The sequence below is a fragment of the Anomaloglossus baeobatrachus genome, chromosome 5 (genome assembly GCF_048569485.1).
Source record: "Anomaloglossus baeobatrachus isolate aAnoBae1 chromosome 5, aAnoBae1.hap1, whole genome shotgun sequence".
NCBI classification, from domain to species: Eukaryota; Metazoa; Chordata; class Amphibia; order Anura; family Aromobatidae; genus Anomaloglossus; species Anomaloglossus baeobatrachus.
In genome coordinates this window covers 88,815,003-88,829,277 of record NC_134357.1, presented here as the reverse complement: position 1 = coordinate 88,829,277, position 14,275 = coordinate 88,815,003, and the positions used below count along the sequence as shown (strand labels likewise).

The following is a 14,275-nucleotide window of genomic DNA, read 5'->3' as shown; positions in this document are numbered from 1 at the left end:
TCAAGAAGTGGACAACCCCTTTAAATTCACCCATTCAAGTTTATGGTTGTGAGAAAAAAATTGGACGCCACAGTATGGCATCAGTTTTTTATGAATACATTACAATTCCGTTGCATGGGAAACTTTAAATGGTCCCGGAAATGATTAATGTCTGCTACTGTAAAAAAAAACGGAGTTCCATATGAATAAGAAGTGAGAACAGAATTGTCCCACTTTTCTGGATGAAAATCGGACTGATTTTTTATAGTGTCGTGTGAACCCAGTCTAATTTTTTGGGCCAGTCTCTTGACAACCAAAGTGCTTCCAGCATAGCAGAACATTCCTCAGACAACATTAGTAACCTCACTGATAGCAGACAACGCGTACAAGTTTCTGAGCGTGGTGCTCATACCCGATAATGAATAAATTGAGATGTTTTGAAATATTTTGTTTGCATTTTTTTCATCATTAGCATATGATTAACATGTGTCTCAATCTTGCGATTTCCATAATTCCACGAGTTATCATTCTTGATGTTGCAAATTCAATGCTGAGGAGTGTATATTAGATTATATAAAGATATAATGTATTTAATCTTTTAGAGTTCATGAATTAAGACTTGCAATGGTTGGGATAAAGCTACAAAAGTGGTATGATAAAAAATATATGTTAACGCATTACATATATTTATTTAGTATCTGCATATCCAAGTTCGTAATTTCACTATTGTCTCTATTGCAGTGCCCCCTAGTGGCAGCACAATTTAAATACTCCAGTAACACAAATATGAATTAAAGTTCTATATAGATGCATTCCCACTAAACCTTTCATTGGCTAAATGCATGTGAATACCTCTATGGCTACCGGAACCTCATATTTTTTTTATTTGCTGTGGGAATTTTCATCCAGATTTTGGGTTATTTTCTGGGTTACAGTCCTCTGTGCCAGAAGAGGAGAGCTTTTCTTCCCAATTAATTAGGCTCTGAAAGGAGGTCGAAAGGGTTTTTTGGTAGCTACTGAACGAGCCAAAAGAGGTGCTAACTGCACATGTAGAAAAGCTCCTATTAGGCCCTCTTCACACCTTGGTGATTCTGGCATGTATGACGTCTGTTTTCATACATACCAGAGACACAGACATACGCAAACCCCTTAAAATTAATGAGTCTGCGCACACATTTGTGTTTTTTCACAAACGTGTGTCTGTGTGATGCCCGTGTGCTCCACACGAGGACAAGTCCATTTTTCTCTGGCAGCACTGATCTCACACGGACCACACACTGATGTGATCCATATGATATCAGTGTGACACGTACTGGAGAAAACACGTGTCTTTGAAATAAAATGATTTTTTATACTCACCTGTCTCCAGCACTGCTGTCTTCGGCACTGCTGTCTCTTGCTTCTGGGCCCGCTCATTATGCTCATGCATATTCACTGCACTGTGGACCCAGAAGCAGCAGTGCCACTGACAGCAGCAGCGGGAACAGCAGCGCTGAGGACAGCAGGGCCGGGGACAGGTGAGTAAAATGTTCCTGATCTCCGTGTGCTATCATGGATAGCAGAGAGCACACATGTTCCAAAATCACAGCACTTGGATGACCATATGCACCTTCAAAATGAACAGTGAAAAACGTGCCCTTTTATCACTGACATGCGAAGGGGCCTGAGGTGGGGGATTTTGTGTAGTTGTCCTCAAAGAATCAATTGCTTAAAGGTCACGTCTAGGAAGTTTGCACCTAAATTTATTGGTCCTTAAGTTGCAACTTCCCATTGGAAGAGCAATAATTCTTTCCATTCTTACCTTTTAACCCCTTCACGACCAATGACAGATATATCCGTCATGGATCGTGTGAGTTAATCCCCGCCCCCTGCCATGGGCAGGTCGCGGCGATCCGTGCACATATCAGCTGTTTTCAACAGCTGACATGTGTGTCTGCAAGTTACGAGTGGAATCGCATGCCACCCGCAACTCTTAACCCCTTACATCTCGGTGCCAAAGTCTGGTAGCGAGATGTATATGCGCGCGGCCATTACTTTTACTTACCGCCGCCCCCACCGGAAGTCACGTGCGTGATCACGTGACTTTCGGTGGTTGCCATGGTAGCACAGGGTCATATGATGACGCCTGTGGCTAACATGAGTCACTTTCTCTCAGTGCCGGCATACTTCCGGCATTGAGAGTAAAGCAGCGTATCTGCAGTTCTCAGCTCTGTAGCGGAGATCTACAGATATGTCAGAGCGATCGGATTGTTGATCCATATAGCCCCCTAGGGGGACTAGTAAAATAAAAAAAAAGTTAAAAAAGGTTTAAAAATAAAAAAAAACCCCTAAAAGTTCAAATCACCCCCCTTTTACCCCATTGAAAATTAAAGGGTTAAAAAATAGAAAAAATATACACATATTTGGTATCGCCGCGTTCAGAAATGCCCGATCTATCAAAATATAAAATCAATTAATCTGATTGGTAAACGGCGTAGCGGCAAAAAAATTCCAAACGCCAAAATTATGTTTTTTGGTGGCTGCAAGTTTTGCGCAAAATGCAATAACCGGCGATCAAACCGTAGCATCTGCGCAAAGATGGTACCATTAGAAACGTCAGCTCGAGACGCAAAAAATAAGCCGTCACTTAGCCGTAGATCCCAAAAAATGAGAACACTACGGTTTTCGGAAAATGGCGCAAAACGTACGCCACTTTTATTGGACAAGCTTGTGAATTTTTTTTAACCTTTTAGATACAAGTAAACCTATATATGTTTGGTGTCTATGAACTCGCACTGACCTCAGGCATCACATAGACACATCAATTTTACTATACAGGGAACAAAGTGAATAAAATATCCCAAACACTATTGTGCAATCACACTTTTTTGCAATTTTTCCCCACTTGGAATTTGTTTGTTGTTTTCCAGTACACTATATGGTAAAACTTATGGTTTCATTTAAAAGTACAACTCGTCCTGCAAAAAACAAGCTCTCATATGGCAAGATTGACGGAAAAATAAAAAAAATACGGCTTTCGGGAGAAGGGGAGCAAAAAAAAAACGGAAAACCGGAAACCGCTCTGGGGCTGAAGGGGTTAAAAAACTGAGGGGGCATCTGGGCCTCAAGACATAATTGAGGTGGATTTGGAAGGGGATCGGAGCCGTCTACAAGTGGAACGGTTATGGTCCTTAAGATAATTTCTGGATCGATTCAAAGGAAACTCATGTGAATTGCCTAGTGAGGGAGTTCTGTCAGTAACATCAGACGACAGGGGCCTTTTAGGGTTCAGGGGCCCCTCATTAAAGGGGCGGTACTGTCATGGCTCAGTAAGGGGATTTGACCTAGTGACCTGTTGCTGCGTGGTGGGTTCCTCCGTCTGCTGGGCTATTGCCTTTTCTTCCCTGTCCAAATACTGATGGTTCCAGTAGTCTTTGTTCTCCCTTCTTCGTTCGCTCCTCGCTTTTTGTTTCTCATTTTCACTTTTTGACCTATCACATACTGGGTTGGGTTTTATATGTTCACCTTTCACTGACCTTCCTTGCTGGCTATACCTCTAGGCGGACTTGTATTTAGGAGTTCCAGCCCTTGAGCTTAGGACCTTACCTCATTGGGTAAACACCAATTTAGTTCCTGCAGTGACTCGGTTTGTTTTCCTTTCCAGCACCTTTTATTTTCACTTCTTTAAGGTTTCTGGAAGGTTTTAGTTTATCCTCTTATTTTTAGCTCTTTTTAGCTTTCCCTCTCTACCTTATATGAACATGTTTTAGTTTTTTCAATTGGGGTTTTTGTTTCGTCCTGCACATCTTCATCTCCCCTTCTTGGCAGTTTGTTGCAGCCTGCTCTCTGGTCCATCAGGAAGTATAAGAAACCCCTTGACGGCCTTTAAGGCAGTCAGCTCCGAAGTGGTGTTATGAATCTTGCGTTTGGAGTCATTTCAGTCTGTACAGGGATCAATTAGGTGACGATACAGCATCTCCTTGTAGTAGGTCTTCACGTTTTTCTGTTACCCGTGTGTAAGAGTGTTTATGTTCATAACAGATACCATATTTTACATTTTATAAGACGCATCGGATTATAAGATGCAAGCCAAATTTAGAGATAAAAGAAAAAGTGGGGCCCGTCTTATACTCCGGTGTTGTCTTACCAGAGGGGGGGCGGCAGTGGTGGTGGAGCGGAGTCACAGGAGGCAGGGGCGGTGCTGGTGGGGTCTGTGCTGGCAGCTGAGGGGTCTGTGCTGGCAGTGGTTGGGCTGTGCTGGCAGTGGAAGCTGTGCTGGATGTATGGAGCAGGCTGGTGCGGCGGGTGTCCCAGACGCTCTGTCGGCGATGCAGATTTCAAAGAAATGACAAGATCTCCATCTGCGCACGCGCGGACTCTGGACACCATTATTTGAAGCCAAAGCATCTGGGACACCCTGACACACCGCCCTTCTCCACACAGCCACCGCAGCCCGCACAGCCTGACGCAGAGGATTGAGGCTAGGTGCCTGGAATCCGTCAAGGAGGATGGTCAGCAGCCTGGTCCTATCACCGGTCCGGGATCGAAGGCACGTCGGGGTACACGAACCCTTGGTCAGGGAGAAGCTTCAGGCAATTAACCTGTGGAGGACAGGGCCTTTATGGACTGTTCCCACGAAGCTCAGAGATTGGAGGCACTAGCGCAACGAGGGGGATAGGGCTTTCCTAACAGCGACCCACTGAAATCCCGAGCGTGAGCTCCTGAGAGCAAGCTCCTTCAATTAGCCACAGTAGGGAGCGGGGCCCGGATAGCTACAAGTTACCAGGCCACAACGGACAATCTAAATTCGTGCCAGGAGGCAGGTTACGGACCACCAGGCAGTGCTGCAGGGGACGGGACCCGGATGAGCTCCCCTCAGGAGACAGCGGCAGTCAGAGTCTTGGTTTACCCTGTTGTCAGCGTCTACTTCATTGCTGAGTGAGTACCCGACTAACCCCTGCACTGCATCCCCGCATCACCATCCAGAGTCCCGGGGCCTACCCCTACCCGTGGAGGGTAACGTCATCTTGCTGCCCCACTCCATCACCCCGGGTACTCCCAACGGCAGCGGCGGTAAATATCCCCTTTTTCATTTGAGTGTGGCCCCTAGCCCCCCGGGTCCGGAGACCCTCGAGCCACGAGTAATCACCACCCCCGGATCCGAGAGGTTCGATCAGCTGCAGGGGCGGCACACATCTTATAATACGAAAAATAAGGTATATACCAGGAAGAGGTACAGGATGAGGGACATTTATACATGAAAGGGTCCTGATGGGGAGCATATATAAAAGGAAGGGTCCCAGGATGGGGGATATATATAACAAGAAGGGGCCCAGGATGGGTGACATATATACTAGGCAGAGACAGGGGATGGGGGGGTGTAGATATTACAGAAAGGGGACCAGCATGGAGGACAAATATACAAGGGAGGGGTCCAGGATGGGGTCATATATACTAGGAAATGGCTCAGGATGGCTTTACATATATACCAGGATGGGAACATTTACACCTGGAAGGGGTCCAGTATGGGTGATATTAGCACAGAAATGGGGACATTACTACTTGGGGGGGGGGGGGGGGGGGAAGGAGGGTTAACCGTAACGTATATATCCTTATAGGATTTAGAATGCTACAAGTGCCTATACTGTGTGTATATATATATATATATATATATATATATATATATATATATATATGTATATATATATATATATATATAATATATATATATATATACACACACACACACACACACAGTTATTTTTATTTTTTCCCCCTGACACACATGTTATATATTGGTATGCATGGAAGGTAAAGCAGTGTGTTTCTCTGAAAACGTTTTCTCCTTTGCCAAATGCCAATTATAAAGAGAATACAAGTAGCAGAACATTGTCATTTCCTGCAAAGGTCGAGGAAAACGCGCCCGACCAGCCAAGCGATAAACAGAGGTTTTACTCTACGTACATGCTGTCTCATCCCCTCCCGCAGGTTTTTTTTCACCGCCCTTCCTTGTACGTTTCGCGCCGTCATCCTTGCCCGCTTCTTATTGGTCGCTTTGAACGTCCACTGCCGCCATGATTGGCTGAGCTCCTTGAGTTTTGAGCGGCCGGTTTGAAATCTTGTGGATCCGCCGCTGGCCGCGTATAGTGGGAAGAGTCGCTCTGAGGTAATGTCTCCGCCGCGCTCCGGGCTGTGTGTGGCCGGTGATGCCCCATAGAACGGATTACACGTGCACGTGTGTGGTGGGGGTTCCATAGTGACTGTTGGGGGCACAGGTTATAGAACGCTCCGTTATTCCGGATGTTCTCATGCTCTATCGCCTGCCCAGGATTATCCGCACTGCTTATTACCGCTGTTATGTGCTCAGGGCAGTCATCCACGTGAGCGTGACTTGCTGCGACCTGTAGTTCTCCAACTGTTTGTCTTGTGTCTAGAAACTGGCAGTTTAAAGAGACCGTACAGACTTTTCAGTGAGCAGCCCTAAGGGGAACACTGTAGTGCAGGAAGGGGGGGGACTGCTGGCTATAGTATGGTAATGGGGGGGACTATTGACTGTAGGGAGGGGGGACTGCTGGCTATAGTATGGTAATGGGGGGGACTATTGACTGTAGGGAGGGGGGACTGCTGGCTATAGTAATGGGGGGGACTATTGACTGTAGGGAGGGGGGACTGCTGGCTATAGTATGGTAATGGGGGGGACTATTGACTGTAGGGAGGGGGGACTGCTGGCTATAGTATGGTAATGGGGGGGACTATTGACTGTAGGGAGGGGGGACTGCTGGCTATAGTATGGTAATGGGGGGGACTATTGACTGTAGGGAGGGGGGACTGCTGGCTATAGTATGGTAATGGGGGGGGACTATTGACTGTAGGGAGGGGGGACTGCTGGCTATAGTATGGTAATGGGGGGGGACTATTGACTGTAGGGAGGGGGGACTGCTGGCTATAGTATGGTAATGGGGGGGACTATTGACTGTAGGGAGGGGGGACTGCTGGCTATAGTATGGTAATGGGGGGGGACTATTGACTGTAGGGAGGGGGGACTGCTGGCTATAGTATGGTAATGGGGGGGGACTATTGACTGTAGGGAGGGGGGACTGCTGGCTATAGTATGGTAATGGGGGGGGACTATTGACTGTAGGGAGGGGGGGGACTGCTGGCTATAGTATGGTAATGGGGGGGACTGCTGGCTATAGTATGGTAATGGGGGGGACTATTGACTGTAGGGAAGGGGGACTGCTGGCTATAGTATGGTAATGGGGGGGACTATTGACTGTAGGGAGGGGGGGGACTGCTGGCTATAGTATGGTAATGGGGGGGACTGCTGGCTATAGTATGGTAATGGGGGGGACTATTGACTGTAGGGAAGGGGGACTGCTGGCTATAGTATGGTAATGGGGGGGACTATTGACTGTAGGGAAGGGGGACTGCTGGCTATAGTATGGTAATGGGGGGACTATTGACTGTAGGGAAGGGGGACTGCTGGCTATAGTATGGTAATGGGGGGGACTATTGACTGTAGGGAAGGGGGACTGCTGGCTATAGTATGGTAATGGGGGGGACTATTGACTGTAGGGAAGGGGGACTGCTGGCTATAGTATGGTAATGGGGGGGACTATTGACTGTAGGGAAGGGGGACTGCTGGCTATAGTATGGTAATGGGGGGGACTATTGACTGTAGGGAAGGGGGACTGCTGGCTATAGTATGGTAATGGGGGGGACTATTGACTGTAGGGAAGGGGGACTGCTGGCTATAGTATGGGGGGGACTATTGACTGTAGGGAAGGGGGACTGCTGGCTATAGTATGGGGGGGACTATTGACTGTAGGGAAGGGGGACTGCTGGCTATAGTATGGGGGGGACTATTGACTGTAGGGAGGGGGGACTGCTGGCTATAGTATGGGGGGGACTATTGACTGTAGGGAGGGGGGACTGCTGGCTATAGTATGGTAATGGGGGGGGACTATTGACTGTAGGGAGGCGGGACTGCTGGCTATAGTATGGTAATGGGGGGGACTATTAACTGTAGGGAGGGGGGGACTGCTGGCTATAGTATAGTAATGGGGGGGACTGCTGGCTATAGTATGGTAATGGGGGGGACTATTGACTGTAGGGAGGGGGGACTGCTGGCTATAGTATGGTAATGGGGGGACTATTGACTGTAGGGAGGGGGGACTGCTGGCTATAGTATGGTAATGGGGGGACTATTGACTAGGGAGGGGGGACTGCTGGCTATGGTATGGTAATGGGGGGGGACTATTGACTGTAGGGAGGGGGGACTGCTGGCTATAGTATGGTAATGGGGGGGGACTATTGACTGTAGGGAGGGGGGACTGCTGGCTATAGTATGGTAATGGGGGGGGACTATTGACTGTAGGGAGGGGGGACTGCTGGCTATAGTATAGTAATGGGGGGGACTATTGACTGTAGGGAGGGGGGACTGCTGGCTATAGTATAGTAATGGGGGGGACTATTGACTGTAGGGAGGGGGGACTGCTGGCTATGGTATGGTAATGGGGGGGACTATTGACTGTAGGGAGGGGGGACTGCTGGCTTTAGTATGGTAATGGGGGGGACTATTGACTGTAGGGAGGGGGGACTGCTGGCTATAGTATGGTAATGGGGGGGACTATTGACTGTAGGGAGGGGGGGACTGCTGGCTATAGTATGGTAATGGGGGGGACTGCTGGCTATAGTATGGTTATGGGGGGGGACTATTGACTGTAGGGAGGGGGGACTGCTGGCTATAGTATGGTTATGGGGGGGGACTATTGACTGTAGGGAGGGGGGACTGCTGGCTATAGTATGGTAATGGGGGGGACTATTGACTGTAGGGAGGGGGGACTGCTGTCTGTCCTCATATTGCTGCGTTCTTCAGATATACAGATCTGTACTGGGATTTATGTGATCTGTGCTGTTCCTCTTTATCGGCTGGTTACTTCCTATATATATATAGATGGTTGGGGTTATTCTTGCATCATTTTGTAGTTTTAGCGTTTGGTAAAATTTTATATATTGGAGGAAAATTTAAAAATTACTTTTTTCTTAAAGGGATAGTCTGGGATGGGTGGTAACTGACGGATTGGGGCAGGTCTGCCTGCTGGACCGGCACTGATAGGAAAAGGTGCTCTCTTCTGCCAATGTGTTTATGGGACAGCAGTGAACAAGGAGCTCAGCAGCTCCGTTCCTTGATTATGGGACTGTCGGTAATAGCCGAGTAGATTGCATTATCTTTGGCCATCCCATAGGCAATGAATGGTGCAGAGTCTGCGCATGCACCTCTTCTCCATCAGGACTGGGGTCTGTAGAGCCAGCCTTGATGGTGGAAGTGGGGGAGGGGGATCCTTTAGTATATATGAAATGATTAAAAAAAAACCATTGTTTAAATGATCTCTCCACTATATTTTTCTTCCAGGAATACTTACAAATCCCACAGAGATGGATGAATACGCAAAGATTGAAAAAATCGGCGAGGGTATGTATAATATGACAAAAATCCAGTCAAAAGGGAAACTGTGAACGGGAACCCTTCAGGTTGGATAACTGTTAACGTGAAGCTGTAGAGTTAACCTGCAGCTAATAGTGTTAGAAAAGTGCCCGGCTGCTTTACTGAATGTGCAGCTCCCAGCAGAAAATTAACTTTACTCTTCCCAGAAGCCGCTGGCTGTCAGTCATGCTGGTATGCCAGCGCAGCTATAGTACTCACTATACTGTGGGCAGCAGCTGTGACTGACAGCCGACTCATCACTGCAGAGCCAACTATCAAAGTGCTGGGGCGTGGTTATGTATGCTGCCCACAATATAGTGAGTGATTACTGTAGCCGCGCTGGCGTGACTGAAAGCCAGCAGCTTCTGGGAAGAATAAGTTCCTTTTCTTTCTTGTGCTGATCATTTCGTTCGGCAGCCGGGCACCTTACGAAGTCAGGTTTAAGGTTAAAGGGAACCTGTCAGGTGCAATATGCACCCAGAACCACGAGTAGTTCTGGGTGCATATTAGTAATCCCTGCCTTAGGCCCCTTTCACACATCAGTTTTTTTTCCATCAGTCACAATCCGTCTGATCGATGGATCCGTTGCAGATTGTGGAAAAACTCATGCGTCGAAAAAACTGATCCTTCGCATCAGTTTTTTCAGCCCAACAGTGTTTTTACACCCCACCTGAGCATGCTCAGTTAAGAAAACTGAAATCAGTCGCTGTCCAGTTTTTCAACGTAGACAAAAAAAGTTACTTTGTCTGTTCTCTGTCCACCAGACAAACAATTTTCGACAAATCCGTCGAACGACTGATGAAACGTGCGGCAAGTCTTGGGAAAAAACCCCAGATCCAGCTGCTTCAGTCGCCGGATTTTTTTTTTTGCAAAATTTGACGGATTGTGACTGTATGAAAGGGGCCTAATTATCCCTGTATCTAGTACCATAGATAAAGGGATCTTCAGAAAAAGTATTTCTAAAGATCCTTATATGTTAATGAGGCCAGCGACTAGTCACAAAGGCGTTAGTACCCTTGGCTAGTCGGCCCCCTTAGCATGTTAGCCACGCCCCTGTGAGCATACTAACATGCTAATGAGTGCACAGCAACGCCACAAATACCTCAGTCTTGATGGCGGCCGGCAGAGGATGGATTTGCACTGCGCATGATCCAAAGACTTCCGGTCATGTGCACTAAACGGACGCTGGATGTAAGCTTCCTGGCTTCAGTGAAGCATAGTGCGCATGACCGGAAGTCCCAGTGACTCCATATGTGCAGTGCGCATTGGGGGGGGGACCTTTTTTTTTCTTTGTGTGTGCTGGGGGGCCATTTGGGAATTTCCACCATCATTCAGGGGCTGCACAAAATTATCAACTTGAAAATTGCCCTACTATATTTGGTCAAGCAATTGCCGTAGTTTTCGTTTTATAAGACGCAGCCCAAATTTAGAGGAAAACAGGAAAAAAAAAATAATTTTTAATGTAAAAATAAAGGTCCGTCTTATAATCCTAGTGTTTTCTAATATCTCACCAGTGAGGAGCGGCCGTGGTGGAGTGTCTCAGGAAGGTCACAGGAGGCTGGGTCGGGGGTGTTGCAGCGGCGGGCGCTATTGATCTGCCGGCGGGCTGCTGGGGTGTCGATGCAGTGGAGTGGCTCTGGAGGGTCACAGGACGGGGTGTTGCGGTGGCCAGTGCCAGTGATCTGACTGTAGGCTCCATTGAATTACCTGCGGTTGACTGCATGGACTTCAAGAAAATAGTTGCAGAGGTGGTGCATGCAGACTTTTTGGCCATTTTCTTAGTACATTGCGTCAACCACAAGCGATTCAATGGAGCCTTCAGTCAAATCACTGGCACTGTCCTGTGACTCCCTCAGCCGCCCCACCGCAGGGACACCCCTTCTCCAAGCCCTCAGTATCGCCGACCCTACCTCCTATGACACGCTCCACCGCTGTTCCAGTAAGCCATATACTAGCTTTGAGGGGGAAAAAAAGTGTCTTATAATCTGGAAAATACGGTAACTCCCTGGTGGCTGGAGGTTCGTTTTTAGTGCTGCTGTGATATTGGGCAATATTGATCTTGTTGCTTCTCACAACTGCAATTCCAGGCTTGTCGGCTGAGACTGCTGTGTGTATATCTATCACAAATGAGATATTAGAGGCACATATATCACAGGAGATATTGGGGGCATATACATCACAGGGGATGGCTGGGAGACATATAAATCACTGGGGAGGCAGCGGAGCATAGACATGACTGGGAGGTTGGGGTTCATAAATATCACAGTAGACGGAGACATCTGTTGGGAGGGCTGAGAGGATTTTACATCACTAGGTGAACTGGGGGGCATAAAAATCACTGGGGGTATACACATCACTGGAGGTCACACATGGTTGGGGGAGTGGGGGCACAAACATTACTGGTGGTATATATAGCACTGGCTGGGTGGGGGGTATATACATGTCAGGGGGGGCACAGACAGCCCTGGATGGGCACAGATTGGCAGCCCTGGGGAGGCTGGAGGGACACACACAAGCCTAATCCTCCAGTGTATGCATCGCAGCGTTGAATGCTTTGTACAGGGTTTAAAGGGCCAACAGCCAGCAAGATGCGGCTGCTGCTGAACAGCAGTCCCTGGGAGTCTGCCCAGAAAAGGTCATAACTAGAGTTGAGCGGATCTGCTAAAATCCGGGTCTGATGGATCCGGATCGGGTTGACGCCGAAGTCCGGATCAGATTCGGAATCCGCGGCTATGTAAATGAATGGGGAGTCGGATCCGAGAGAGAGAGAAACTCATCGTGGGCATATACAGCCTTATAGAGGTGGTTCACTAGTTAATATCAATGTGCCTATGAATACTATGTTGAGAAACAAGGTTTCTCTCAAATACCTTGTGTTGCCAATAGTGTCCGTGAGCGGCGCTATTGCGGTCCGCTCATCCACTTCGTGATACACCCCCCGCTCACCCCGGGCCCCGTGACCTGTAAAGTCTCGCCAACTTCCAGTTGACTTGACATCAGAGGCCATCCCCAGTCTTCCTGAGTGACTGGGCTATAGGCGGCGTTTCACCGCTCATCACAGCCCAGCATTGCTCCTGCTTGCGACTCTGCAGTCAAGCATACTTACTAGTGAACCACCCCTTTTAAAGACTTGACCTGACAAATTATGCGCCCCTAGATGTCTTCTCCAACCAGTGCTGCATGTAACTGACAGGTTTCTTAGTATCGGACAGACTTTCTATTACCTAGTGCAGTGCTTGGAAAAGCCAGATGGGGACCATGGCCAGAGATGAGACTAGGCCGATTCCTCCTCCATTCAGCTTTTCCCAGCAGCCTTCGAGTAAGGGTGGAGCAGCATGAGTTCCTATTAGCCTTTTGTTTACAGCATGTGGTCTTAGCTTGTAAGCCCTGTGCTGAAGCTGGGATTAGGAGGTAACATTGTGCTCCAATGATCTTGGCCAGCTTCAGTAGTTTGAAGCTCAATATAAAAAAATAGCTTGTAAGCTCTGCACATTTTCTACTAGCTAGCCATGGTGGATGGTTTCCAAGGTAATCTGTAAACAAGTGTTGGTAAACAGTAAATTGTTAAATTATGTATATTTACGTGCACTATGCTACAAACCCATTTATGAAGATGGGAATAACCCGTTAACCGTTTCAGGACCGCCGACGGTAGATAAACAGGCTTTGTGCAGAACTGACGTTTATCAACGGTCTGCATTCAGGAGGGGATCGCTACCCCCTGCATGCCGCCATCGGGTTTCCGCTGCAGAACAATAGTTCTGCCCGGAGACACCACCAGGATCTGATTAGAACTGCTGTGATCAGTAGTGATCACTGCACATAAAAGTTGTAGGTACAGAGATCTTCTTTTCTTACCTTTCCCGGGTCTCCTGTATCATATCACGCAGGACCTTGGGTTTTCATGGCAACCGGAGGTCACATGACTCCGGGTCTGCCATCTATGGTGGCGTGGGAGATCCAGCCTGCAGCTGGATGTGACAGGCATTCTGTAGTGCACCCTGACACTGGCAGTATAATGCATTGCTGTGCTGCTGCTGCATGGTACTGCATTGTATAGTGATCAGACTTGGGCTACGTGCGCACACTGCATCTTTTTGTGTTCACAAACTGCAGCCAAAACAGCACCTTATCAGAGAGAGCCTGGAAATGTCACAAAAGCTTGTAGTTGTAGCTGCGTTTTCGATGCGTTTTTCAGAACCTGCGTTTTTGCTGCGTTTTTGTGACAAATGTTGACAAAAACGCAGGAAGAATGAACATGCTGCATTTTTTTTTGTCACAAACAATTGACAAATAAAACGCTGACAAACTGCAAAATGCGCACAACAAATCTGACTTCTCATAGACTTTGCTGGGAAGTCAAATGTCAGAAAGTTCTCACAAAACTGCAGCCAAAAACGCAGTGTGCGCATGTAGCCTTAGAAAGGTGAAAGTCCCATATGGGGACCAGGTAAAAAGAAAAGTGAAAAAAACAAAACAAAAAACCCCTGCAAAATATAAAAATAAAAGACAAAAAAACTATACCCAAAAACACATTTATATAAAAACAAAAATAAACAAAATGTACACGTATTTGGTATCGCCGCATCCGGCCCAACCTGATCTATAAAACAGTCACACTAAAAAAATGCATCAAAAAATGATTTTTCATCAAACTACAGAAAAAAAGGGGAATAAAACTCCATCAAAAAATTGAACATAAACAAAAATATTACTGAAAACTACATCTTGTCCCGCAAAAAAAGAGCCGCCATCCAGCTCCATCACTGGAAAAATAAATTACAGCTTTGAGAATACAGCAATGCAAAAAGTCTGTTTTCTAAAAAAGTT

The 14,275-nt window shown here is 47.3% G+C and overlaps 1 protein-coding gene across 2 annotated transcripts in view; it reads left to right on the top strand.

Moving 5' to 3' along the window:
* Positions 1–14,275, top strand: part of CDK1 (cyclin dependent kinase 1) — a 121,149-nt gene that overhangs the window by 56,437 nt on the left and 50,437 nt on the right. Inside the window, exons 1-2 of one of the 2 annotated variants that reach the window (XM_075348698.1) lie at positions 6,037–6,124; positions 9,374–9,433. In XM_075348698.1, coding sequence (XP_075204813.1) covers positions 9,397–9,433 — 37 coding nt within the window. In that variant the 5' untranslated portion in view covers positions 6,037–6,124; positions 9,374–9,396. Of the gene's footprint in view, positions 1–6,036; positions 6,125–9,373; positions 9,434–14,275 lie in introns of those variants that run through there. The other variant, XM_075348699.1, reaches the window with a different exon arrangement.